Raw genomic sequence first — 26,834 nt, forward strand, 5'->3', positions numbered from 1 at the left:
CCCCATGTTCCCCGAGTGACTATTTGACTCTTTCTGGAACAATTTAACGATACATCAAATCAGTCATCATTTTACATGATTATCCACATTACATGTATGTGCAATTTTAATCCATGTCATTGTCCTATCTCGAGGTTTTGCGGGTTGGATCCAAGAACCCTTGTAAGATCGCCTAAATTGTTTCTGGTGGTCAGGCTCGGTGACATGATTCATATCAGTCACCGGTTTGTCTGTCGACTATTGTTTACAGGCCGCCGATATATATGTGGCCTTTTACTCACTGTGTAGTGAAGCAGCAAACAAAACATCAACGGTCTAAGTAACTAATTATATACAAATGCAAACATAAATAGAGAAAGTATCTCCAATTTAAATATAATATAACGTTGATGTTAACAAATAATGCTGTTTATTTTCTTTGAAATGTTCTATGAAATACTGTCAACAACGTCAGTTACTTCTACGTCTCGTGAGGACGTAAACGAAGGTAAACATCCTTGCTTGAAGTGTTTCAGGAAACACTTGTCAAAGGATATTGCAACATTGTCCAGCATGTGCTACTTGACGTTGAGTTACACTAAGTGCACACCGCATTGGCCAGTGTATTCTTTCCTTGACATAGCCCCCACTCCGCTATATATATTGCTTTTACCACTTGATGTCCTTCAATGAGAAGAATGATATTCATTTTCGTGATATACTATAATTTTTTTAATAAATGTGCTCAAGACATATCACAGAAGATGGGACATTTAAGCTGGCCGTGTTATTTATTTGTGACGGGGTAAAACCATGGTTTATTGATGAGAAGAAGTAGACCCGTCACTCCTTTGAAGTATTTTAGGGATGTTTGAATATCCCTTATATTGGGTATAAGAAAGAAATTGTGAAATAAACACTATAATGTAGCTTTATGCTGTGGGTATACACAACCATACAATGTGAATGGCGTCCGTCTAGCGTATGATTGGTCAGTAAAAGTTGAGGGAAATCATTGAATTAAGTAGCATGTCATTCTTTCATGCTAACCTAGATGAATCATACTGATTCACCAGTCAAATGTAAAAATATCTTCAAGGGTAGTAGTCTCATGTGTCCATTCCCTGGGAATCTGTTCTGGTTCAGTGCACGATTGACATGCTTTACATTTATTCTAAAGGTTTGTTCTGCAAAGATTATGATACAATCACAGCCAGCGTCTTCTTGCAACTGCCTATCGTCGCGTGACTCGCCTCTGCGTAACAATATCGCCCTCATACAAATAGTTCTCTAAATATAGTAGCTATACAAAGCCGACACAAATGGAATGTTCTAAGTATTGGTAGGGTCTCTTTCACGTGATTGTGATTAGGTTTCGTTTCATATATCAAGGGTCCCCACTGAGTACAGACGGATACAAGCTGTATAAGAATCCCAGGTTACTACTGCAGACCGTGAGTAATGTCCTGATTTACCATGGTGTTGTCTACTATTAGTACACCGCTGGGATCGCAGTTTGATTCACATGTAGTAGGATCAAATATATATTTTTGAATCTTATATTTTATATTCTTGAATCTTATATTTTATAATTTTTTAATTGTATACTTTTGCGGGCAAATCGCATGTCAAAGGCTAAATTTTCATTCAAAGTGTGTCGGTGAGGGTGGTGTTTGTGAGAGTGTGGTGGGGATGGGATGTGAGGTGAGGGAAAATAGGTTTAACGTCGTGTATGGGATTAGTTCACGCATGTGTGTGGCTGCTTGAACGTGTTCCATTTATGGACCACTCCTTGTTTTACCCCCTCCCCCCTTAATGCCGAGCGCCAGGCACGATAATAGCAAGTACAACCTTTATCGGCCATGGGATCGAAACTGATGTGGTGGTACATGCATGTAAGCTTGGGTGGTGGTATGTTGGATGTTGGACGGTATGATAGAGGGTGGGGTAGTGTTTAGGGTCTGGTATTATGTATAGTGACGGAAAACAATAACCGTTCGACAGATAAAGTGGTGTAAATGTTGTTATTGAAAATAAAAAGATGATATTAGGTGGTGGTGTAAGAACTCAATTAAAAATGTCAATATCCACATGTCAACTAAAGATTGTCCCAGCTGAGCTAGCGTTACTGGCTGGTTCTGGTCCTGTCGTTGACGTTGTTCATTCTCATCCCAGACATGTTCTATGGTGGAGAGGTCTGGAAATATATCTGGCCATGGCAGTAGAGCAATGTTGTGCTGCCTCAAAAAGTCTGTTACAACACGGTAACACGTGGGCGGACATCCCACTGCAGCGTGACGTGACGTTCCTGCATGTGCACAAGGGGTAGAACATGATCTCGAACGATGTCGTCCCATTGGCGCACGCCACTTAAATTGCCATTAACAATGATGAGTTGTGTTCTCCCACACTTATGATGCCACTCCATACCATTACACTTCCACGCCCAAACTGACGACGTTGAGTAACACAAGCGTTACTACTGGAAGCAGTAGACCCTTGCACGACCATTAGAGCTGTCCAGATGAAACCTGGATTCATCTGTAAACAGTATACTGTCCCAATCTTATCTGAACCTCAGACACCAAGCTAGGCGTGCCTGGCTATGACGTGGAAGCAAACTTGGGCGTATTGCTGTACGTCGGGGCCTGATGTGCTCTCTCAACCTGTTGCGTGGGTTCTGCTACTAATTGATCTCAACACAGGAAGTGTCCGAGCGGGAATGTGGCAACCGAATATGGTTATTTTGTTGCGTCAATCCCGTCGCATTGGTCTATATATTTGAAAGTGTGATGGTACGTGTAGTAGCGTGATGGTATGGTGACGTGGTGGTTTAGATGTTTGATAGTGTGGTTGTATGGTGCCGTGGTGGTCTGGATGTTTGATAGTGTGGTTGTATGGTGACGTGGTGGTCTGGATGTTTGATAGTGTGGTGGTATGGTGACGTGATGGTCTGGATGTTTGATAGTGTGGTGGTATGGTGACTTGGTGGTCTGGATGTTTGATAGTGTGGTGGTATGGTGACGTGGTAGCCTGGGTGTTTGATAGTGTGGTGGTATGGTGACGTGATGGTCTAGATGTTTGATAGTGTGGTTTTATGGTGACGTGGTGATCTGAATATTTGAAAGTGTCGTTGTATGGAGACGTGGTGGTCAGGATGTTTGATAGTGTGGTCGTATGGTGACGTGGTGGCCTGGATGTTTGATAGTGTGGTGGTTTGGTGACGCGGTAGTCTGGGTGTTTGAGTGTGGTGGTATGGTGACGTGGTGGTCTAGATGTTTGATAGTGTGGTTGTATGGTGACGTGGTGATCTGAATATTTGAAAGTGTCGTTGTATGGTGACGTGGTGGTCAGGATGTTTGATAGTGTGGTTGTATGGTGACGTGGTGATCTGAATATTTGAAAGTGTTGTTGAATGGTGACGTGGTGGTCTGGGTGTTTGATAGTGTGGTTGTTTGGTGACGTGGTGGTCTAGATGTTTGATAGTGTGGTAGTATGGTGACGTGGTGGTCTGGGTGTTTGATAGGTTGGTGGAATGGTGACGTGGTGGTCTAGATGTTTGATAGTGTGGTGGTATGGTGACGTGGTAGTCTGGGTGTTTGATAGTGTTGTGGTATCTCGACGTGGTGGTCTTGATTGTATGGCGACGTGGTGGTCTGGATGTTTATAGTGTGGTGGTATGGTGACGTGGTGGTCTGGATGTCTGATAGTGTGGTAGTGTGGTGACGTGGTGGTCTGATTATTTGATAGTGTTGTTGTATGGTGACGGGGTGGTCAGAATATGTGATAGTGTGGTGATATGGTGACGTTGTTGTCTGAATATTTGATGTATGGTAGTATGGTGACGTGGTGATCTGAATATTTGATAGTGTTGTTGTATGGTGACGTGGTGGTCTGGATGTCTGATATTGGGGTTGTATGGAGACGTGGTGGTCTGGATGTCTGATAGTGTGGTTGTATGGAGACGTGGTCGTCTGGATGTTTGATAGTGTGGTGATGTGGAGACGTTGTGGTCCGGATGTCTGATAGTGGGGTTGTATGGTGACGTGGTGATCTGAATATATGATAGTGTGGTGGTATGGAGACGTGGTGGTCTGAATATTTGATAGTGTGGTGATATGGAGACGTGGTGGTCTGGATGTTTGATAGTGTTGTTGTATGGTGACGTGGTGATCTGAATATATGATAGTGTGGTGGTATGGAGACGTGGTGGTCTGGATGTCTGATAGTGTGGTTGTATGGTGACGTGGTGATCTGAATATATGATAGTGTGGTGGTATTGAGACGTGGTGGTCTGAATATATGATAGTGTGGTGATATGGAGACGTGGTGGTCTGGATGTCTGATAGTGAGGTGGTGGGTGTCGTAATGTGATTGATGTGGCGACTTGGCGATCTATATATTTGGCAGTGTTATGATGGTATGATGTGGTGACATGGTTGTGTATATGTTTAATATAGTGACAATGGGGTGGTGGTATGTGTGATGTTGTGTTGGCGTGGTGGTATTACTTATGATAGGACGGTTTAAATGGTGCTTGGGATGGTGGTTCTGCGTACTATAGTTTGTCAGTGTAGTCGTCTGTTTGATAGCGTGCCACCGTGCTGGTGGTATGTGTGATGATGTGGTGGTGATGTGGGTGATAATATGAAGGTGGTAAGTGTGATGTTGTGTTGGTGGTATGTGTGATGATGTGATGGTGGTATGTGTGATGATGTGATGGTGGTATGTGTGATGGCGTGGTGGTGGTATGTGTGATGATGTGATGGTGGTATGTGTGATGAGTGAGTGTGTGAGTATGGTTTTACGCCGCTTTTAGCAATATTCCATTAATATCACGGCGGGGGACACCAGAAATGGGCTTCACACATTGTACCCATGTCGGGAATCGAACCCGGGTCTTCGGCGTGACGATCGAAAGCTTTAACCACTAGGCTACCCGACCGCCCCGTATGTGTGATGACGAGGTTGTGGTATGTGTGATGATGTGGTGGTGGTATGTGTGATGACGTGGTGGTGGTAAGTGTGATGATGTGATGGTGGTATGTGTGATGACGTGGTGGTGGTAAGTGTGATGATGTGATGAAGGTATGTGTGATGGCGTGGTGGTGGTATGTGTGATGGCGTGGTGGTGGTATGTGTGATGATGTGGTGGTGGTATGTGTGATGATGCGGTGGTGGTATGTGTGATGACGTGGTGGTGGTAAGTGTGATGATGTGATGGTGGTATGTGTGATGGCGTGGTGGTGGTATGTGCGATGGCGTGGTGGTGGTATGTGTGATGATGTGGTGGTGGTATGTGTGATGATGTGATGGTGGCATGTGTGATGACGTGGTGTTGGTATGTGTGATGGTGTGGTGCTATTTGAAGGATGTGAAGGAGGTATGTGTCATGCTGTGGTGCTATTTGAAGAATGTGAAGGAGGTATGTGTGATGGTGTGGTGCTATTTGAAGAGTGTGAAGGAGGTATGTTTCATGGTGTGGTGGTATTTGAAGGATGTGAAGGAGGTATGTGTGATGGTGTGGTGCTATTTGAAGGATGTGAGGGAGGTATGTGTGATGGTGTGGTGGTATTTGAAGGATGTGAAGGAGGTATGTGTGATGGTGTGGTGGTATTTGAATGATGTGAAGGAGGTATGTGTCATGGTGTGGTGCTATTTGAAGGATGTGAAGGAGGTATGTGTCATGGCGTGGTGGTATTTGAAGGATGTGAAGGAGGTATGTGTCATGGTGTGGTGGTATTTGAATGATGTGAAGGAGGTATGTGTCATGGTGTGTCGGTATTTGAAGGATGTGAAGGAGGTATGTGTCATGGTGTGGTGGTATTTGAAGGATGTGAAGGAGGTATGTGTGATGGTGTGGTGGTATTTTAAGGAAGTGAAGGAGGTATGTGTCATGGTGTGGTGATATTTGAATGATGTGAAGGATGTATGTGTGATGGTGTGGTGAATTTGAATGATGTGAAGGAGGTATGTGGGATGGTGTGGTGAATTTGAATGATGTGAAGGAGGTATGTGTCATGCTGTGGTGATATTTGAATGATGTGAAGGAGGTATGTGTGATGGTGTGGTGCTATTTGAATGATGTGAAGGAGGTATGTTGATGGTGTGGTGGTATTTGAATGATGTGAAGGAGGTATGTGTGATGGTGTGGTGAATTTGAATGATGTGAAGGAGGTATGTTGATGGTGTGGTGCTATTTGAATGATGTGAAACAGGTATGTGTGATCGTGTCGTGCTATTTGAAGGATGTGAAGGAGGTATGTGGTGTGGTGTTGTGGTATTTGAATGATGTGACGGAGGTATGTGTGATGGTGTGGTGCAATTTCAATGATGTGAAGGAGGTATGTGTCTTAATGTGGTGGTATTTGAATGATGGGAAGGAGGTATGTGTCATGGTGTGGTGGTATTTGAAGGATGTGAAGGAGGTATGTGTCATGGTGTGGTGGTATTTGAATGATGTGAAGGAGGCATGTGTGATGGTGTGGTGGTATTTGAAGGATGTGAAGGAGGCATGTGTGATGGTGTGGTGGTATTTGAAGGATGTGAAGGAGGTATGTGTGATGGTGTGGTGGTATTTGAATGATGTGAAGGAGGTATGTGTCATGGTGTGGTGGTATTTGAAGGATGTGAAGGAGGTATGTGTGATGGTGTGGTGGTATTTGAAGGAAGTGATGGAGGTATGTGTCATGGTGTGGTGATATTTGAATGATGTGAAGGAGGTATGTGTGATGGTGTGGTGAATTTGAATGATGTGAAGGAGGTATGTGGGATGGTGTGGTGAATTTGAATGATGTGAAGTAGGTATGTGTCATGCTGTGGTGGTATTTGAATGATGTGAAGGAGGTATGTGTCATGGTGTGGTGGTACTTGAATGATGTGAAGGAGGTATGTGTGATGGTGTGGTGAATTTGAATGATGTGAAGGAGGTATGTTGATGGTGTGGTGCTATTTGAATGATGTGAAAGAGGTATGTGTGATCGTGTCGTGCTATTTGAAGGAAGTGAAGGAGGTATGTGGTGTGGTGTGGTGTGGTGGTATTTGAATGATGTGAAGAAGGTATGTGTCATGGTGTGGTGGTATTTGAATGATGTGAAGGAGGTATGTGTCATGGTGTGGTGGTATTTGAAGGATGTGAAGGAGGTATGTGTGATGGTGTGGTGGTATTTGAAGGATGTGAAGGAGATATGTGTGATGGTGTGGTGGTATTTGAATGATGTGAAGGAGGTATGTGTGATGGTGTGGTGCTATTTCAATGATGTGAAGGAGGTATGTGCGATCGTGTGGTGCTATTTGAAGGATGTGAAGTAGGTATGTGTCATGCTGTGGTGGTATTTGAATGATGTGAAGGAGGTATGTGTGATGGTGTGGTGGTATTTGAATGATGTGAAGGAGGTATGTGTGATGGTGTGGTGAATTTGAATGATGTAAAGGAGGTATGTTGATGGTGTGGTGCTATTTGAATGATGTGAAAGAGGTATGTGTGATGGTGTCGTGCTATTTGAAGGATGTGAAGGAGGTATGTGGTGTGGTGTGGTGTGGTGGTATTTGAATGATGTGAAGAAGGTATGTGTCATGGTGGGGTGGTATTTGAAGGATGTGAAGGAGGTATGTGTCATGGTGTGGTGGTATTTGAAGGATGTGAAAGAGGTATGTGTCATGGTGTGGTGGTATTTGAAGGATGTGAAGGAGGTATGTGTCATGGTGTGGTGGTATTTGAATGATGTGAAGGAGGTATGTGTCATGTTGTGGTGGTATTTGAAGGATGTGAAGGAGGTCTGTGTGATGGTGTGTTGCTATTTGAATGATGTGAAGGAGGTATGTGTGATGGTGTGGTACTATTTCAATGATGTGAAGGAGGTATGTGCGATCGTGTGGTGCTATTTGAAGGATGTGAAGGAGGTAAGTGTGATGGTGTGTTGATGATATGTGTGGTGGTGTGCTGGTATTTGCATGATGTGAAGAAGGTATGTGGGATGGTGTGGTGGTATTTCAATGATGTGAAGGAGGTATGTTGATGGTGTGGTGCTATTTGAATGATGTGAAAGAGGTATGTGTGATCGTGTCGTGCTATTTGAAGGATGTGAAGGAGGTATGTGGTGTGGTGTGGTGTGGTGGTATTTGAATGATGTGAAGGAGGTATGTGTGATGGTGTGGTGCTATTTGAATGATGTGAAGGAGGTATGTGTCATGGTGTGGTGGTATTTGAATGATGTGAAGGAGGTATGTGTCATGGTGTGGTGGTATTTGAAGGATGTGAAGGAGGTATGTGTCATGGTGTGGTGGTATTTGAAGGATGTGAAGGAGGCATGTGTGATGGTGTGGTGGTATTTGAAGGATGTGAAGGAGGTATGTGTGATGGTGTGGTGGTATTTGAATGATGTGAAGGATGTATGTGTCATGGTGTGGTGGTATGTGAAGGATGTGAAGGAGGTATGTGTGATGGTGTGGTGGTATTTTAAGGAAGTGAAGGAGGTATGTGTCATGCTGTGGTGATATTTGAATGATGTGAAGGATGTATGTGTGATGGTGTGGTGAATTTGAATGATGTGAAGGAGGTATGTGGGATGGTGTGGTGAATTTGAATGATGTGAAGTAGGTATGTGTCATGCTGTGGTGGTATTTGAATGATGTGAAGGAGGTATGTGTCATGGTGTGGTGGTACTTGAATGATGTGAAGGAGGGATGTGTGATGGTGTGGTGAATTTGAATGATGTGAAGGAGGTATGTTGATGGTGTGGTGCTATTTGAATGATGTGAAAGAGGTATGTGTGATCGTTTCGTGCTATTTGAAGGATGTGAAGGAGGTATGTGGTGTGGTGTGGTGTGGTGGTATTTGAATGATGTGAAGAAGGTATGTGTGGTGGTGTGGTGGTATTTGAATGATGTGAAGGAGGTATGTGTCATGGTGTGGTGGTATTTGAAGGATGTGAAGGAGGTATGTGTCATGGTGTGGTGGTATTTGAAGGATGTGAAGGAGGTATGTGTGATGGTGTGGTGGTATTTGAGGGATGTGAAGGAGATATGTGTGATGGTGTGTTGCTATTTGAATGATGTGAAGGAGGTATGTGTGATGGTGTGGTGCTATTTCAATGATGTGAAGGAGGTATGTGCGATCGTGTGGTGCTATTTGAAGGATGTGAAGGAGGTATGTGTCATGGTGTGGTGATATTTGAATGATGTGAAGGATGTATGTGTGATGGTGTGGTGAATTTGAATGATGTGAAGGAGGTATGTGGGATGGTGTGGTGAATTTGAATGATGTGAAGTAGGTATGTGTCATGCTGTGGTGGTATTTGAATGATGTGAAGGAGGTATGTGTGATGGTGTGGTGGTATTTGAATGATGTGAAGGAGGTATGTGTGATGGTGTGGTGAATTTGAATGATGTGAAGGAGGTATGTTGATGGTGTGGTGCTATTTGAATGATGTGAAAGAGGTATGTGTGATGGTGTCGTGCTATTTGAAGGATGTGAAGGAGGTATGTGGTGTGGTGTGGTGTGGTGGTATTTGAATGATGTGAAGAAGGTATGTGTCATGGTGGGGTGGTATTTGAAGGATGTGAAGGAGGTATGTGTCATGGTGTGGTGGTATTTGAATGATGTGAAGGAGGTATGTGTGATGGTGTGGTGGTATTTGAAGGATGTGAAGGAGGTATGTGTCATGGTGTGGTGGTATTTGAAGGATGTGAAGGAGGTATGTGTCATGGTGTGGTGGTATTTGAAGGATGTGAAGGAGGTCTGTGTGATGGTGTGTTGCTATTTGAATGATGTGAAGGAGGTCTGTGTGATGGTGTGTTGCTATTTGAATGATGTGAAGGAGGTCTGTGTGATGGTGTGTTGCTATTTGAATGATGTGAAGGAGGTATGTGTGATGGTGTGGTGCTATTTCAATGATGTGAAGGATGTATGTGCGATCGTGTGGTGCTATTTGAAGGATGTGAAGGAGGTAAGTGTGATGGTGTGTTGATGATATGTGTGGTGGTGTGCTGGTATTTGCATGATGTGAAGAAGGTATGTGTGATGGTGTGGTGGTATTTGAATGATGTGAAAGAGGTATGTGTGATGGTGTGGTGGTATTTATTTGATGTGAAGGAGGTATGTGTGGTGGTGTGGTGGTATTTGAATGATGTGAAGGAGGTATGTTTGATGGTGTTGTGGTATTTATTTGATGTGAAGGAGGTATGTGTGATGGTGTGGTGGTATTTGAATGATGTGAAAGAGGTATGTGTGATGGTGTGGTGGTATTTATTTGATGTGAAGGAGGTATGTGTGATGGTGTTGTGGTATTTGAATGATGTGAAGGAGGTATGTTTGTAGGTGTGTTGATGATATGTGTGGTGGTGTGGTGGTATTTGAATGATGTGAAGAAGGTATGTGGGATGGTGTGGTGGTATTTGAATGATGTGAAGGAGGTATTTGTGATGGTGTGGTGGTATTTAAATGATGTGAAGAAGGTATGTGTTGCGGTGTGGTGGTGTTTGAATGATGTGATGGAGATTTATGTGATGGTGTGGTGGTATTTAAATGATGTGAAGGAGGTATGTGTGATTGTGTGGTGGTATTTGAATGATGTGAAGGAGGTATGTGTCATGGTGTGGTGGTACTTGAATGATGTGAAGGAGGTATGTGTGATGGTGTGGTGAATTTGAATGATGTGAAGGAGGTATGTTGATGGTGTGGTGCTATTTGAATGATGTGAAAGAGGTATGTGTGATCGTGTCGTGCTATTTGAAGGATGTGAAGGATGTATGTGGTGTGGTGTGGTGGTATTTGAATGATGTGAAGAAGGTATGTGTCATGGTGTGGTGGTATTTGAATGATGTGAAGGAGGTATGTGTCATGGTGTGGTGGTATTTGAATGATGTGAAAGAGGTATGTGTGATGGTGTGGTGGTATTTGAAGGATGTGAAGGAGGTATGTGTGATGGTGTGTTGCTATTTGAATGATGTGAAGGAGGTATGTGTGATGGTGTGGTGCTATTTCAATGATGTGAAGGAGGTATGTGCGATCGTGTGGTGCTATTTGAAGGATGTGAAGGAGGTATGTGTCATGGTGTGGTGATATTTGAATGATGTGAAGGATGTATGTGTGATGGTGTGGTGAATTTGAATGATGTGAAGGAGGTATGTGGGATGGTGTGGTGAATTTGAATGATGTGAAGTAGGTATATGTCATGCTGTGGTGGTATTTGAATGATGTGAAGGAGGTATGTGTGATGGTGTGGTGGTATTTGAATGATGTGAAGGAGATATGTGTGATGGTGTGGTGAATTTGAATGATGTGAAGGAGGTATGTTGATGGTGTGGTGCTATTTGAATGATGTGAAAGAGGTATGTGTGATCGTGTCGTGCTATTTGAAGGATGTGAAGGAGGTATGTGGTGTGGTGTGGTGTGGTGGTATTTGAATGATGTGAAGAAGGTATGTGTCATGGTGGGGTGGTATTTGAAGGATGTGAAGGAGGTATGTGTCATGGTGTGGTGGTATTTGAAGGATGTGAAGGAGGTATGTGTGATGGTGTGGTGGTATTTGAAGGATGTGAAGGAGGTATGTGTCATGGTGTGGTGGTATTTGAAGGATGTGAAGGAGGTATGTGTCATGGTGTGGTGCTATTTGAAGGATGTGAAGGAGGTCTGTGTGATGGTGTGTTGCTATTTGAATGATGTGAAGGAGGTATGTGTGATGGTGTGGTGCTATTTCAATGATGTGAAGGAGGTATGTGCGATCGTGTGGTGCTATTTGAAGGATGTGAAGGAGGTAAGTGTGATGGTGTGTTGATGATATGTGTGGTGGTGTGGTGGTATTTGCATGATGTGAAGAAGGTATGTGGGATGGTGTGGTGGTATTTGAATGATGTGAAGGAGGTATGCGTGATGGTGTGGTGGTATTTGAATGATGTGAAGGAGGTATTTGTGATGGTGTGGTGGTATTTAAATGATGTGAAGAAGGTATGTGTTGCGGTGTGGTGGTATTTGAAGGATGTGATGGAGATTTATGTGATGGTGTGGTGGTATTTAAATGATGTGAAGGAGGTATGTGTGATTGTGTGGTGGTATTTGAATGATGTGAAGGAGGTATGTGTGATGGTGTGGAGGTATTTAAATGATGTGAAGGAGGTATGTGTGGTGGTGTGGTGGTATTTGAATGATGTGAAGGAGGTATGTTTGATGGTGTTGTGGTATTTATTTGATGTGAAGGAGGTATGTGTGATGGTGTGGTGGTATTTGAATGATGTGAAAGAGGTATGTGTGATGGTGTGGTGGTATTTATTTGATGTGAAGGAGGTATGTGTGATGGTGTGGTGGTATTTGAATGATGTGAAGGAGGTATGTTTGATGGTGTGTTGATGATATGTGTGGTGGTGTGGTGGTATTTGAATGATGTGAAGAAGGTATGTGGGATGGTGTGGTGGTATTTGAATGATGTGAAGGAGGTATTTGTGATGGTGTGGTGGTATTTAAATGATGTGAAGAAGGTATGTGTTGCGGTGTGGTGGTATTTGAATGATGTGATGGAGATTTATGTGATGGTGTGGTGGTATTTAAATGATGTGAAGGAGGTATGTGTGATTGTGTGGCGGTATTTGAATGATGTGAAGGAGGTATGTGTCATGGTGTGGTGGTACTTGAATGATGTGAAGGAGGTATGTGTGATGGTGTGGTGAATTTGAATGATGTGAAGGAGGTATGTTGATGGTGTGGTGCTATTTGAATGATGTGAAAGAGGTATGTGTGATCGTGTCGTGCTATTTGAAGGATGTGAAGGATGTATGTGGTGTGGTGTGGTGTGGTGGTATTTGAATGATGTGAAGAAGGTATGTGTCATGGTGCGGTGGTATTTGAATGATGTGAAGGAGGTATGTGTCATGGTGTGGTGGTATTTGAATGATGTGAAAGAGGTATGTGTCATGGTGTGGTGGTATTTGAAGGATGTGAAGGAGGTATGTGTGATGGTGTGGTGGTATTTGAAGGATGTGAAGGAGATATGTGTGATGGTGTGTTGCTATTTGAATGATGTGAAGGAGGTATGTGTGATGGTGTGGTGCTATTTCAATGATGTGAAGGAGGTATGTGCGATCGTGTGGTGCTATTTGAAGGATGTGAAGGAGGTATGTGTCATGGTGTGGTGATATTTGAATGATGTGAAGGATGTATGTGTGATGGTGTGGTGAATTTGAATGATGTGAAGGAGGTATGTGGGATGGTGTGGTGAATTTGAATGATGTGAAGTAGGTATGTGTCATGCTGTGGTGGTATTTGAATGATGTGAAGGAGGTATGTGTCATGGTGTGGTGGTATTTGAAGGATGTGAAGGAGGTATGTGTGATGGTGTGGTGGTATTTGAAGGATGTGAAGGAGGTATGTTGATGGTGTGGTGCTATTTGAATGATGTGAAAGAGGTATGTGTGATGGTGTCGTGCTATTTGAAGGATGTGAAGGAGGTATGTGGTGTGGTGTGGTGTGGTCGTATTTGAATGATGTGAAGGAGGTATGTGTCATGGTGGGGTGGTATTTGAAGAATGTGAAGGAGGTATGTGTCATGGTGTGGTGGTATTTGAAGGCTGTGAAGGAGGTATGTGTCATGGTGTGGTGGTATTTGAAGGATGTGAAGGAGGTATGTGTCATGGTGTGGTGGTATTTGAAGGATGTGAAGGAGGTATGTGTGATGGTGTGGTGGTATTTGAAAGATGTGAAGGAGGTCTGTGTGATGGTGTGTTGCTATTTGAATGATGTGAAGGAGGTATGTGCGATGGTGTGGTGGTATTTGAAAGATGTGAAGGAGGTTTGTGCGATCGTGTGGTGCTATTTGAAGGATTTGATGGAGGTATTGGTATGGTGTGGTCATGATATGTGGGATGTTGTGGTTCTATTTGAAGGATGTGAAGAAGGTATGTGCGATCGTGTGGTGGTATTTGAAGGATGTGAAGGAGGTATCTGCGATCGTGTGGTGGTATTTGAATGATGTGAAGGAGGTTTGTTGGATGGTGTGGTGGTATTTGAATGATGTGAAGGAGGTATGTGTGATGGTGTGGTGGTATTTAATTGATGTGAAGGAGGTATGTGTGATGGTGTGGTGGTAGTTGAAGGATGTGAAGGAGGTATGTGTGATGGTGTGGTGGTATTTGAATGATGTGAAGGAGGTATGTGTGATGGTGTGGTGGTATTTATTTGATGTGAAGGAGGTATGTGTGATGGTGTGGTGGTATTTGAAGGATGTGAAGGAGGTATGTTTGATGGTGTGGTGGTATTTGAAAGATGTGAAGGAGGTTTGTGCGATCGTGTCGTGCTATTTGAAGGATTTGAAGGAGGTATTGGTATGGTGTGGTCATGATATGTGGGATGTTGTGGTGCTATTTGAAGGATGTGAAGAAGGTATGTGCGATCGTGTGGTGGTGTTTGAATGATGTGAAGGAGGTATGTGTGATGGTGTGGTGGTATTTATTTGATGTGAAGGAGGTATGTGTGATGGTGTGGTGGTATTTGAATGATGTGAAGGAGGTATGTGTGATGGTGAGGTGGTATTTGAAAGATGTGAAGGAGGTATCTGCGATCGTGTGGTGGTATTTGAATGTTGTGAAGGAGGTATGTTGGATGGTGTGGTGGTATTTGAATGATGTGAAGGAGGTATGTGTGATGGTGTGGTGGTATTTATTTGATGTGAAGGAGGTATGTGTGATGGTGTGGTGGTATTTGAATGATGTGAAGGAGGTTTATGTGATGGTGTGGTGGTAATTATTTGATGTGAAGGAGGTATGTGTGATGCCGTGGTGGTATTTGAATGATGTGAAGGAGGTATGTGTGATGGTGTGGTGGTATTTGAATGATGTGAAGGAGGTATTTGTGATGGTGTGGTGGTATTTAAATGATGTGAAGAAGGTATGTATGGCGGTGTGGTGGTATTTGAATGATGTGATGGAGATTTGTGTGATGGTGTGGTGGTATTTAAATGATGTGAAGGAGGTATGTGTGGTGGTGTGGTGGTATTTGAATGATGTGAAGGAGGTATGTGTGATGGTGTGGTGGTGTTTAAATGATGTGAAGGAGGTATGTGTGGTGGTGTGGTGGTATTTGAATGATGTGAAGGAGGTATGTGGTATGGTGTGGTGGTATTTGAATGATGTGAAGGAGGTATGTGTGATGGTGTGGTGGTATTTATTTGATGTGAAGGAGGTATGTGTGATGGTGTGGTGGTATTTGAAAGATGTGAAGGAGGTTTGTGCGATCGTGTGGTGCTATTTGAATGATGTGAAGGAGGTATTGGTGTGGTGTGTTCATGATATGTGGGATGTTGTGGTGCTATTTGAATGATGTGAAGAAGGTATGTGCGATCGTGTGGTGGTATTTGAATGATGTGAAGGAGGTATGTGCGATCGTGTGGTGGTATTTGAATGATGTGAAGGAGGTATGTTGGATGGTGTGGTGGTATTTGAATGATGTGAAGGAGGTATGTGTGATGGTGTGGTGGTATTTGAAGGATGTGAAGGAGGTATGTGTGATGGTGTGGTGGTATTTGAATGATGTGAAGGAGGTATGTGTGATGGTGTGGTGGTATTTATTTGATGTGAAGGAGGTATGTGCGATCGTGTGGTGCTATTTGAAGGATGTGAAGGAGGTATGTGAGATGGTGTGTTGATGATATGTGTGGTGGTGTGGTGGTATTTGAATGATGTGAAGGAGGTATGTGGGATGGTGTGGTGGTATTTGAATGTTGTGAAGGAGGTATATGTGATGGTGTGGTGGTATTTGAATGATGTGAAGGAGGCATGTGTGATGGTGTGGTGGTATTTAAATGATGTGAAGGAGGTATGTGTGGTGGTGTGGTGGTATTTAAATGATGTGATGGAGATTTGTGTGATGGTGTGGTGGTATTTAAATGATGTGAAGGAGGTATGTGTGGTGGTGTGGTGGTATTTGAATGATGTAAAGGAGGTATGTGTGATGGTGTGGTGGTATTTAAATGATGTGAAGGAGGTATGTGTGGTGATGTGGTGGTATTTGAATGATGTGAAGGAGGTATGTGGGATAGTGTTGTGGTATTTGAATGATGTGAAGGAGGTATGTGTGATGGTGTGGTGCCATTTATTTGATGTGAAGGAGGTATGTGTGATGGTGTGGTGGTATTTGAATGATGTGAAGGAGGTATGTGTGATGGTGAGGTGGTATTTGAAAGATGTGAAGGAGGTATGTGCGATCGTGTGGTGCTATTTGAAGGATTTGAAGGAGGTATTGGTATGGTGTGGTCATGATATGTTGGATGTTGTGGTGTTATTTGAAGGATGTGAAGAAGGTATGTGCGATCGTGTGGTTGTAGTTGAAGGATGTGAAGGAGGTATGTGCGATCGTGTTGTGGTATTTGAATGATGTGAAGGAGGTATGTGGGATGGTGTGGTGGTATTTGAATGATGTGAAGGAGGTATGTGTGATGGTGTGGTGGTATTTAATTGATGTGAAGGAGGTATGAGTGATGGTGTGGTGGTATTTGAATGATGTGCAGGAGGTATGTCCGATGGTGTTGTGGTATTTGAATGATGTGAAGGAGGTATGTGTGATGGTGTGGTGGTGCTGTATGTGCCAGTGTGGTGGTGGCGAGTGTTACGGTGTTGTGCTTCTTAAAGAATATAAAGGAGGTATTGTAATAGTGTTGTTATCTGTATAATAAATGCCAGTGTGGTATGTGTGATGGTATGGAGGTATATATGTTTGTAAATGAGTTTGAAGCAATGGTAATCGTACTTTTCTCAAAACTAACAAAACGTTTTAGATATGAATATGGAAATCAAATAAGTCACACAATCACATTCACACAACTCTTGTTACATAGGGTCCATTCCAGACCTCCTTTATGACATGTCCTATTCTCCGATACCAGCAACAAACCGTTTCATCGTAAAAAATAACATAGATCAGATATAAACACTATAAAATGTTAGGAGACCACTTACCGAGAACCGGGAACGAAACTCGAAAAATACACATCAGTGAAGAAGGTAACTTAGAAGTTATAACCTGTCTTGTCTTGAAGGGGGAAACTACAATAGTCTCCGAGGCTACCTTGAAGAACGCTGCCAACTGCTGCCTTTTCAAAACCTCATCAATATGAGGCATGGAAACATTGCACCGTTTCTTGTTTGGTTGATAGGTACCAGCATTACAGAAGGTAAGTCTTAAATTCGTTCTTCGCATTATATGAACATGTAACATGTAGGTACATACATGTACCTAACATTGTGTATTGAATTGTGTGTATAAACGAAGTATAAGCCACTGAATAAAAGATTAAAGTATTTTTGCTTGATACAGACAGTTTCAGCGATTCGCTCAATACTCTTTTTTCATCATTTCTCAACATTGGCCAACCAGATGTCATATATTTCTGTTTCCGCCTTGTAAAATATCATTCAAGTGAAAACCAATTTGTACAGGCATGATAACGCTATGATGTTTAACATAACATCACTCGCTTGTGAAGTCTTAGAGTCGGCGGGCCTATTTCACCGGAAATATGTATTTGCAACTTGTGAACTGGTAATGATATATTTCGTTACATGTGTTGACGAGCCAATCCCTCAACCTTCGATTTCAAGGCGTATACGAACATTCAGGTCTTAAATTCCCGCACATGTACATCCCATTAGTTACAATAAATAGAGCCGAGACATATGCAGCGACATTATATCATCGAACATTGGATATGATCTGATATATACTCTCCAAAAATGAAGGAGATCATGAAATACAAATGTTATGATAGGTCGTCATAAGAATGACTAGCTTTGAAAACTAACTGCCAGGGATAGAACGCCTCAAAACACCCCGTGAAAGTGGGTAGGGGTCATTCTTGGTTTTGACGCTTCAGTGTAAGGATGTTAATTTTGATTATCCACAGTAACATGTAATGCAGATGTTGTAATCAGTTTGGAACGCATCTTCTACAACGTGATGAACGCTAAGGGGCTATTGACATGCTTCAAAATGGTAGAACTCAGCGAGAGGTAGCCAATATGTTCAATGTGTCCCAGTCCGTGCTTTGCAGACTTTGGAACACGTTTCTGCAAACACAAAATATGAATGATTGGCCCTGGAATCTGCGCGAATCTCCGAGGGTCTCGTTTAATGTCTCACTCTAGACTTTCTGGATAGGCGTGGACGTGTCTGGAAGCGTCCTACCGAACGTCAACGTAAGGAGAAATGACAGATTTAGAGGTGGGTCTGTAATGATATGGGTGGCATAACAATGAGTGCCAGAACACTACTGCATATCGTCCAAGGAAGGGTCACTGGACAGTACTGCCGAAATAATATACAATCGCCCAGTTGTGCCGCTTGCGCGCCCTGCTGATCCACGTTTGTGTTTCAAGACGATAACGCTCCTGGCTACCATGCTCACTACATCCAACATCAGAATGCAATAGTCAGCCATGCGTCCTGACGTGTCTGCCATTGCGAACGTATGGGACATGTTCGGGAGACGTGTACGCTGACGTCAAAGGCCACAGCTACTTTAGAGAACGTGGCCATGCGCTGCAAGAGGAGTGGACAAGACTCCCTCAAATTGTCATTTGGAAATTGATTCGGACAATGCAACGCCGTATAAATGATGCTTTTACCAATCGCGGGGACATGACCCATTATTGATCAAGTCTTCTCAAACGTTCATTTTTTACACCACACCTCTGTCGTCCTTCTTGGTTGTTACCACCCTTACAATACACTGCCAACATGTTCTGTTGTCATGTAACACCGAGGCCGTCCTTCTTGGTTGTTACCACCCTTACAATACACTGCCAACATGTTCTGTTGTCATGTGACACCGAGGCCGTCCTTTTCTTATCCACACTTTTCCATCACTCGATGCCTCTTTGTATTTCTGCAATCATCTGTTATTTTCGAATATCCCCCAGTTTTTCTACAAGTATATGTGCAATAATGCTTTCACATGTTTCATTATGTATAGTAAAAAGTATGCAATGTAATCAATTGATTTACAGTTGCGTCCATATCATCACCTAACCTTCCGATTGCGACCACCCGCCATGACACATTGAAGGACTATAATACGAATCTGCGCCCGGAAGAACATACTGTGATTAACGTCACCATGGTTTTAACTTCCTTGAATAAACTGGTAAGTGAATTATGAAAATCGATCAAATACTTGTACTTACTTCAACATTTATCATCAAGATTAAGACCCGTGAAGATCCGGGATAGAATGGGTCTTCAGCAACCCATATGCTTGCTGTAAAAGGCGACTATGCTTGTCGTAAGAGGCGACTAACGGGATCGGGTGGTCAGGCTCGCTGACTTGGTTATCGATCTCAATTGCGTGGATCGATGCTCTTGATGTCAATCACTGGATTGTCTGGTCCAGACTCGATTATTTTACAGAGAGCCGTCATATAGCTGGAATATTGCTGATTGCAGCGTTAAACAACAAACAAACATCATGATTGAACACACATTACCAATGACTAAAAATCCTTAATTACATACAGATATGATTGTCAAAGATTCCAAATCAGAACTGAAAATGCCAAGAACATATCTGAAGGTGTCTCGGTAAAGGTATTTAATGTAATTAAATAATGGGAGCCATTCCTTATCAAATAAATTGTCCTCCATCTGCGGAATATTAATAATTTGAGAGGTTGTTGTGTTATACAATGATTCTGGAGCTTTTTATTTTATTTTAAAGGATGTTTCTTCCCAGATTTTACAAACCACATTTCTGCTCCACTTGGTAAGTAAATTACAACGAACATTCCTTCAATAATAATATTTCTAAAACTGAGCACAAAATCATATTGCCTTTAAGATGGTGTCTTTCAGATGCTACACCAAGTAAACACAACAAATGGAAATGATAAATAATGGTGTGCAAAGAAGTGTAAACAGGTAATATAATTATAATTGGGAATTTCTTTATTTTCCTAGGGGACTATACTTAAGATATACTTTTCATTTTAAGCTTATGAGTTTTATCACATCTCTTTAATGACATCTCATTACGTTCAGTCCTGGATTGATGAACGCCTTACATGGACACCAACAAATACTTCATCTCCAGACTATATCATATTTTACGCAAAAGAAATCTGGACACCGCCGCTTGTCGTCAACAATGCGTAAGTTATTGAGATGTTCACAAAGTCTTCGTGACAATTATATCCATAATAATTTCATAATTATATGTATACGTACACGTACAGATGTATTCCTGTTAACTCACACAGCCACAGTGACTACGAATTTCTGGGAATATTACGTAAAAACAATTAAACGTTTACAACAACTGCTTACACGTGCACATAACTCAACAAGCTAAGACATGGCTGACGTCGAGTAACCAGTGCATGGCTATAATAAGCGGCTGACTGATGAACCTTGGCATATATTGAAGTCAAGTATTTATCTGCAATTATAAAAATTCAAGGAAGGCATGTTTCCAATAACAATACATGCGTAATACTGGCGTTATCACCTATTTTCAGGATTGACGATGCAATAAGCATCCTCAAGGAAGAAATCGTCCCCATGAGGGTGTCAAATAGGGGTAATGTTTTGTGGATTCCACGGCTTTCGCCAACAACAACATGCTCTGTGGACATTTCCTATTTCCCTTATGACATTCAACACTGTCACATCAACATCACAAGCTGGACACACGCAAACTTTGAAGTTGAACTGAACCCAGTGGAAACTGCCTACTACACGAACAAGGTCTATCTGGGCTTCTATCCTGATGACAAAGAGTGGTTTCTACAACGTTATGGTGTGAGCAAGCAAGACATTATTGGGGGACATGGTTTTGATTACACAAACCTCCAATACTCCTTTGTCTTCGAACGGCATCATCCTTTCTACAAAGCCATGCTTATTGTTCCGTTTGCTGTCCTTTCACTATGTTTATGCTTTACACATGTGATTCCATTGAAATCTGGAGAAAAAATATCTTTTGCCATCACGACGATGGTGGCCTTTCAGTTGTATCAGGTTATGCTCTCAGAGCTTTTACCACCAATTGCAGAGTTCACAGAAACTTACACGTTCGGTAAGTATAGACTATTGAAATACACCAGTTTGTACTCTTACACAGTTTGGACTGGTCCAAACTCGAGCACATAGGTATCGCCTTCATATAGAGCTTACTAACCACCCAATAAGCCATATTTAACGGCCCGGATATTACCTAGTCCAAACTCTAGTCAGTACATACGATACTGGCGTCAAACAATTAACCAGTCTAATATATATATATGTACAGGTGTATAAGGTAAAGCTACAAAACTCTCTACATGACTTCTTTTATCAGGTGGAGAAATGTTTTGACATTCACATTTCATTTTTTCAGGAAAGTACTTGATGTGTGTATGGATTCATGCAGCCATTGTCACGATCGGTACCGCAGTTCAGTTACGTGCATTCTACTGGGAGGAAGAAGACCCCCCAAAAGACCCCCCAAAAGACAAAAAAAAAACCACGAGAGTGAAAGTTCTGAAAATATTAGATTGTGTTGGCTTCATTTTGTCTTTTGTGTATTGGTTCATTATAACAACTTATTTTCTTACAACGCTTACGAAAGGTACAGATAAGGAATTACCCGCAAACGTGGATCTGTAGAAACTATGCAAATCCCTATTTCTGCTTCCGCTGTTTGACTGCATACTGAATGAGTACAGTGTTTTTGTAAACTAAGCTTTTGGTGCCTAGTCAATTTATCATCTTTTAGCCAATAAATTGGTTTAAAAAGTCATTGGAAAAAAGCTCTAAATGAAGAAAATGTGTTTCATATAATTTGAAAATGAGTGTGCAAACGCGTAAAGGTACGTATTTCACGAAACAAAATAGATCATTGTGAAATTACAAGGTTATAAAATGTTCAGAAAAGTTTGCCGACCGAGACCGACGGGCAAAACAACCCTGAAATTAGAAAAATAAATAAAATGACTTGTGACAATTGTTTTTTGACTCACAATAAGGTGAAATAAAAAAACACCATGAGACTTTGTCACAGCTGTGGGTATGAAATGGTGAATAGTACGTATACAAATCTTTATTATAACAAGAAACCCAATCAAGTATCGTTCGGTATAGCTTCCTTCTATGATGTTGTGACCTACGAGTTTGTTTTTCATTCATCAGAAACAGTACTAATCTGGAAGATGAATATTATTAAAACATATTTCCACCACCTACATGGAATTTTAGGACAAAAGGTTTGTAAACCAACAAATAAAAAAAGCCTTAGATGATAGTTCTAACTTTCTTAATCAGGCTTTGTGTAATCAAACATTTATGAATGCAGGTTATAATATTAGAGAGAGCATGGGTGGCACAGTGGTCTAAGGCGCCGCAATTCACAGTGCAGTGTTGCGTCCTTTGGGTGTGCCAGAATCCTTTTACAAGTGGCAAACGTCTGAGACCTATATGGACATCATTTCAACCTTTCATCCTACGTTAAACTGACCCTAATATTTGTTAAACCCAACACATTCACAAAATTGAGTGATTATTTAGAAATTTGGCAAATATATTCTTCAGGTTTGTACAGACAATTGCGTTTGTGAAGACCAGTGCAAAATCAGTATCTTACTGTACAAGAGCGTTACTGTAGGATTGACTGGTATGCATTTGTGACCAGTAGATGACAGAAAAACTGAGCAGGAGTAAGGCATAGCTACTGTTTGTTCAGCTATGTGAAAGCTATGTATATTGTTGTGGGATCAACAGAGCTGATTATCATATTTGCGTAGTGTTCATGTTGTCAGTCACAAATTCATTCTTATGCTACCTGAATTTTTCTCGGCATTGTAAAACCTATGACCAAGCTATGTATACGGTGTATTACTTACCTACTCAGCAACAGTTAGTGAAAACATTTACAAAACAAGTCTGGTCAAACAAGCTATGATTATTGAAATCACTGAGTTTGATCTAATGCCAATCTAAGGTCACAATTGTAGTATTTAAATTTTATCACCTAAATGAGTATTTTGTTTTTATTCTTGAATCTTGCCTGTAAATTTGAGTAGCTGAAATTGTGTTAAAGTTAAGTTGTTTGTTCTATTGTTATTTGCTGAGAAAAGTGTGCAAATATTCGTGTGGTCTGCCATTTTGCACTTTTCCCTCGAGACATAAATTTTTTTCGGCTTCGGTATATTTAAAAAAATACTTTAAGAAATTGTAAACATTATAAGTCACTATTGTGTACATTTTGTAAAGACAATTTTGAGTATCTACACACCTGGGTGATTTTTTGGTGTTGGCACGTGGTCCTGGGTGCAGTGCACGGGTCACAAAGAAGGTGAAATTAAGCAAAGTTGGTCTCGGATAGTAGTTCGGCAGCTTGACTCCTGAGAATTCCTAGAGCTTGGGTCCTGCCCAACACTGAAGCATATATAGCACATGTCTGAGGCACTTCAATCTTTATATGATAATGTGAAATGCAGTGTACGTATAAATGGTATGCTTTACACCCTGGTTTAATGTTAATCGGGGCTTAAAACAAGGATGTTTACTATCGCCAATTCTGTTTAACTTTTTTATTTATGATTTACTTGACAAGCTAAATGAAACTAGTATTGGTATTTGTGTTGATGATATGACTATTGCAGCCTTAGCATATGCTGATGATCTGATTTTTCTTGCAGAATCGGCAGATGATTTGAATCGCCTATTACATGTTATGAATACATGGTGTGTTGGTAAATAGTATCCTTATTAAGAATGACAGATCCAAGACTGTACACTTTAGAAATGTAAGCGTTCCAATAACAACAGCCTTTTTGTAATATTGGTAACTCTGTTTTAGATACTGCTGATTGTTATAATTATCTAGGCCTACTGCTCACGGAACATCTTGACTACAATGCTATAGCAAAAGCAGCAGCTATATCGGCTAACAGAGCATTAGGTCTTCTTATATGTAAAAATAAGGCATTCTGAGGTATGCAATCCACAACTTATTCCAAATTGTATGATACGATGGTTTGGTCAGTCTTGAGTTATGGGGCATCTATCTGGAGTCATCGTGTCATTTCTACTGTTAGTGCCGTTCACCATCGTGCTTTGACATTGTTCTTAGGGTGGGTAAATACGCTCCAAATGCTGCTGTTCATGGAGATATGGGATGGATTCCCCCATTAGTTAGACAGTGGATGTGTATTGTTAGACAGTATTGTCGTTTTACTAAAACGCCCTATAGATTGAAGAAGTATGTTTTTATGTGGTCTGAACGGACGTGTGAAAAACTGGAATTTTCTTGTGAGGGCAGAGCTGAACGAATGGAGTTTTAATATTTCTCAGAATGTAAGCGTGAAAAGTGTAGTTGTACGTGTGCATGGTATATGCGTGGAAAAGTATGTATCTGATTGGAATGAACTGTTATGCACGCCTGGCGGAAGAACGGGTAGTAATAAATTACGTACGTACAGAATGTTTAAAGATGTGTATGGGTGTGAAAGTTATGTAAGTATGTATATGCCTCGTTCTTACCACTCTGCCTTCTCCAAATTTAGATCAGATACTGCTCCTCTAAAGTTGGAAACAGGCAGATCTACGAATATGAATGTGAATGAAAGAGTGTGTTTTTAGTGTAAGGAAAGTATTAAGGATGAATCTCATGTATTGCTCGATTGCCCTGTGTACGATGATCTCGTAAACGTTTATACGTAAGGTCAGTTTTAGCTATTTCAACTTACTAGATATAAATAATACTGATAAGCTTATTTTACTTTTTAAATATTATCTATATTTTATAGCCTACACCTGCTTTAAATTATCACGCTAGTGACCGGAAGTATATTTTATATACTCCTTTTACACTATTATATTCATGTTGTATATACTGTGATATATTTTAAGTCTCTAGTCACCCTTAACGGGTGGCTCACTTATATGTACTGTTATATGTATCTATGTTAATATTGTAGTGAGGTGAGACTCAAATAAACAATCTGTCTGTCTGTCTGTGTTGTCTCCTTAGGCAAACATGATGTGCTCACCTGGCAGTGAAAGGTGGTAATGTGAATGTTACCCTTTCAGTGCCCCACAGGCAGCATGGGTTGTATACTCCCCGAGGGGGTCCCATTAAATCCAAACAACATGAGATGCACATTCGGAAGGAAGTTACATGGGAATTTTCACGTCATGTATGGTCAAGTCACGAAAGTCCTTCATGAGTGTACGGCGACTCGTCACATATAACTGACGTCACATTGTGTCATACATTGATGAACTATAAAGCTATTTTGAAAAAAATATTACCTGCCGTTTTTTATATTATTATGCACAATAAATATTTTGTATAATAACGTGTTGTTACTGTGGAAGATGATCTTCTCCTGCTCACGTAATAGTGCCATAACGTCTTTTCTGATTGGTTAATAATGGTAACATCACTATTTATTTTCAAATATGAAAGAGTACCCAGCATTCGATAATATCCTTATTGAACTGACTGCTTCTGTCCCTCTCCCGACCTTTGTCAGGGTACGTAGATTGAAATCTAATATACTCTTGAAAAAAGAAGACCCGTGAAGATTCCGGGGTAGAATAGGTCTCCAGCAACCCATGCTTGCCGTAAAAGGCGACTATGCTTGTCGTAAAAGGCGACTAAGGGGATCGGGTGATCAGGTTCGCTGACTTGGTTGATACATGTCATCGATCCCAATTGCGTGGATCGATGCTCATGATATCAGTCACTGGATTGTCTGGTCTAGATTGGTTGGTTGGTTTGTTGTTGTTTAACGCGGCGTTAAACAACAAACCAATAAACCAACTTAAAAAAAGAAACGCAAAACGGAAACTTTTGGCCATAAAAGGAAAATTAGCGGACCAAGAGGCGCAAAATGAAGAGGTTTAATGTGTTATGGTCAAAATCACCACAACAAGGACATGAAAACTATTTGTCGGGAAACACGTACGATTCGGAAAAGGGCCATGCAACAGCACTATGAACGGTTTTAAAGTGCAGGGATTTTGATTGCCTGGCATCTGCGTCAATCGAACAGTGACAGTTCAACAACATACCAAGAATAACAGAAGTGCAAAGAAACAACGTCATAGGCCGCTTGCAGGCAGGGGAATCCCAATCAACTGTAGCCAGGGTTTTCAATGTAGCGCCCAGCACCATCAAAAGGCTATGGGATCAGTTTTCAACAGCATGGGTCAACACATGATCGGCAAAGGTCAGGACGACCAAGAGTAAACACCCCCGCCCAAGATGGCTACATCTGACTGCAACCTACGAGCAATAAAGAACCACAGCCACCTCAACCGCATCCGAAATAGCAGAATCTCCGACCAGACCGTACGAAACCGTTTAAGACAAGCAGGTCTACGAGCAAGACGTTCTGTTCAACGCGTCATATTGAGTCGACAACATCGTCAACAACGACTGTATTGGTGTCGTCAACACAGGGTATGGCCTCAACTGCGATGGAGAGATGTCTGGTTCAGCGACGAATCAAGATATTTCCTCCGTCGAGGGGATGGAAGGGCAAGGGTCTACAGACGTCGGGGAGAACGTTACGCCGGAAAGTGCGCACAGGAAGTGGACAGGTTTGGTGGGGGTAGCGTTATGATGTAGGCGGCTATCTTTCATCATGCCAGGACAGGTTTGGTACATTTCCAGTGCAATCTTACGGGTCAACCATACATCGACGAAATTTTCCTACCACACGTCCTCCCAATTGCAGCCAACGGCAACGATGTATTCCAGCAGGACAACGCTCGACCGCATTCAGCACGGATCATAAGAGCCTTTCTACACAACAACAACGTTGATGTTCTCCGTTGACCCTCCAGATACCCGGATTTGAACCCGATAGAGCACCTGTGGGATGAATTGGATAGA

General features: G+C 41.8%; 1 protein-coding gene and 1 long non-coding RNA gene across 2 annotated transcripts in view; one reads left to right on the forward strand and one right to left on the reverse strand.

Annotated features, from left to right (window-relative positions):
- Nucleotides 1-26,834, reverse strand: part of LOC125376875 — a 79,324-nt gene that overhangs the window by 27,741 nt on the left and 24,749 nt on the right. The gene's annotated exons all lie outside the window — the stretch shown is intronic.
- Nucleotides 1,305-24,942, forward strand: LOC124149051 (neuronal acetylcholine receptor subunit alpha-9-like). Its single transcript, XM_046520397.2, has 7 exons — nucleotides 1,305-1,433; nucleotides 17,001-17,135; nucleotides 18,967-19,103; nucleotides 19,674-19,718; nucleotides 19,994-20,103; nucleotides 20,470-21,029; nucleotides 21,330-24,942. Exons 2-7 carry the CDS (start codon nucleotides 17,075-17,077, stop codon nucleotides 21,596-21,598), a joined length of 1,182 nt encoding a protein of 393 aa, XP_046376353.2. The 5' UTR covers nucleotides 1,305-1,433; nucleotides 17,001-17,074; the 3' UTR covers nucleotides 21,599-24,942.

Source organism: Haliotis rufescens, unplaced genomic scaffold (genome assembly GCF_023055435.1).
Source record: "Haliotis rufescens isolate VD_foot unplaced genomic scaffold, xgHalRufe1.0.p SCAF_8, whole genome shotgun sequence".
In the NCBI taxonomy this organism is placed as follows: Eukaryota; Metazoa; Mollusca; class Gastropoda; order Lepetellida; family Haliotidae; genus Haliotis; species Haliotis rufescens.

Bases quoted from the DNA above. Each gene is read 5' to 3' on its own strand.
- LOC124149051 (XM_046520397.2), top strand. From the start codon at position 17,075: ATGAGGCATGGAAACATTGCACCGTTTCTTGTTTGGTTGATAGGTACC. The intron at 19,104-19,673 runs GTAAGTGAATTA...TTTATTTTAAAG, and splicing joins TAACTTCCTTGAATAAACTG to GATGTTTCTTCCCAGATTTT. The intron at 21,030-21,329 runs GTAAGTATAGAC...TCATTTTTTCAG, and splicing joins CACAGAAACTTACACGTTCG to GAAAGTACTTGATGTGTGTA.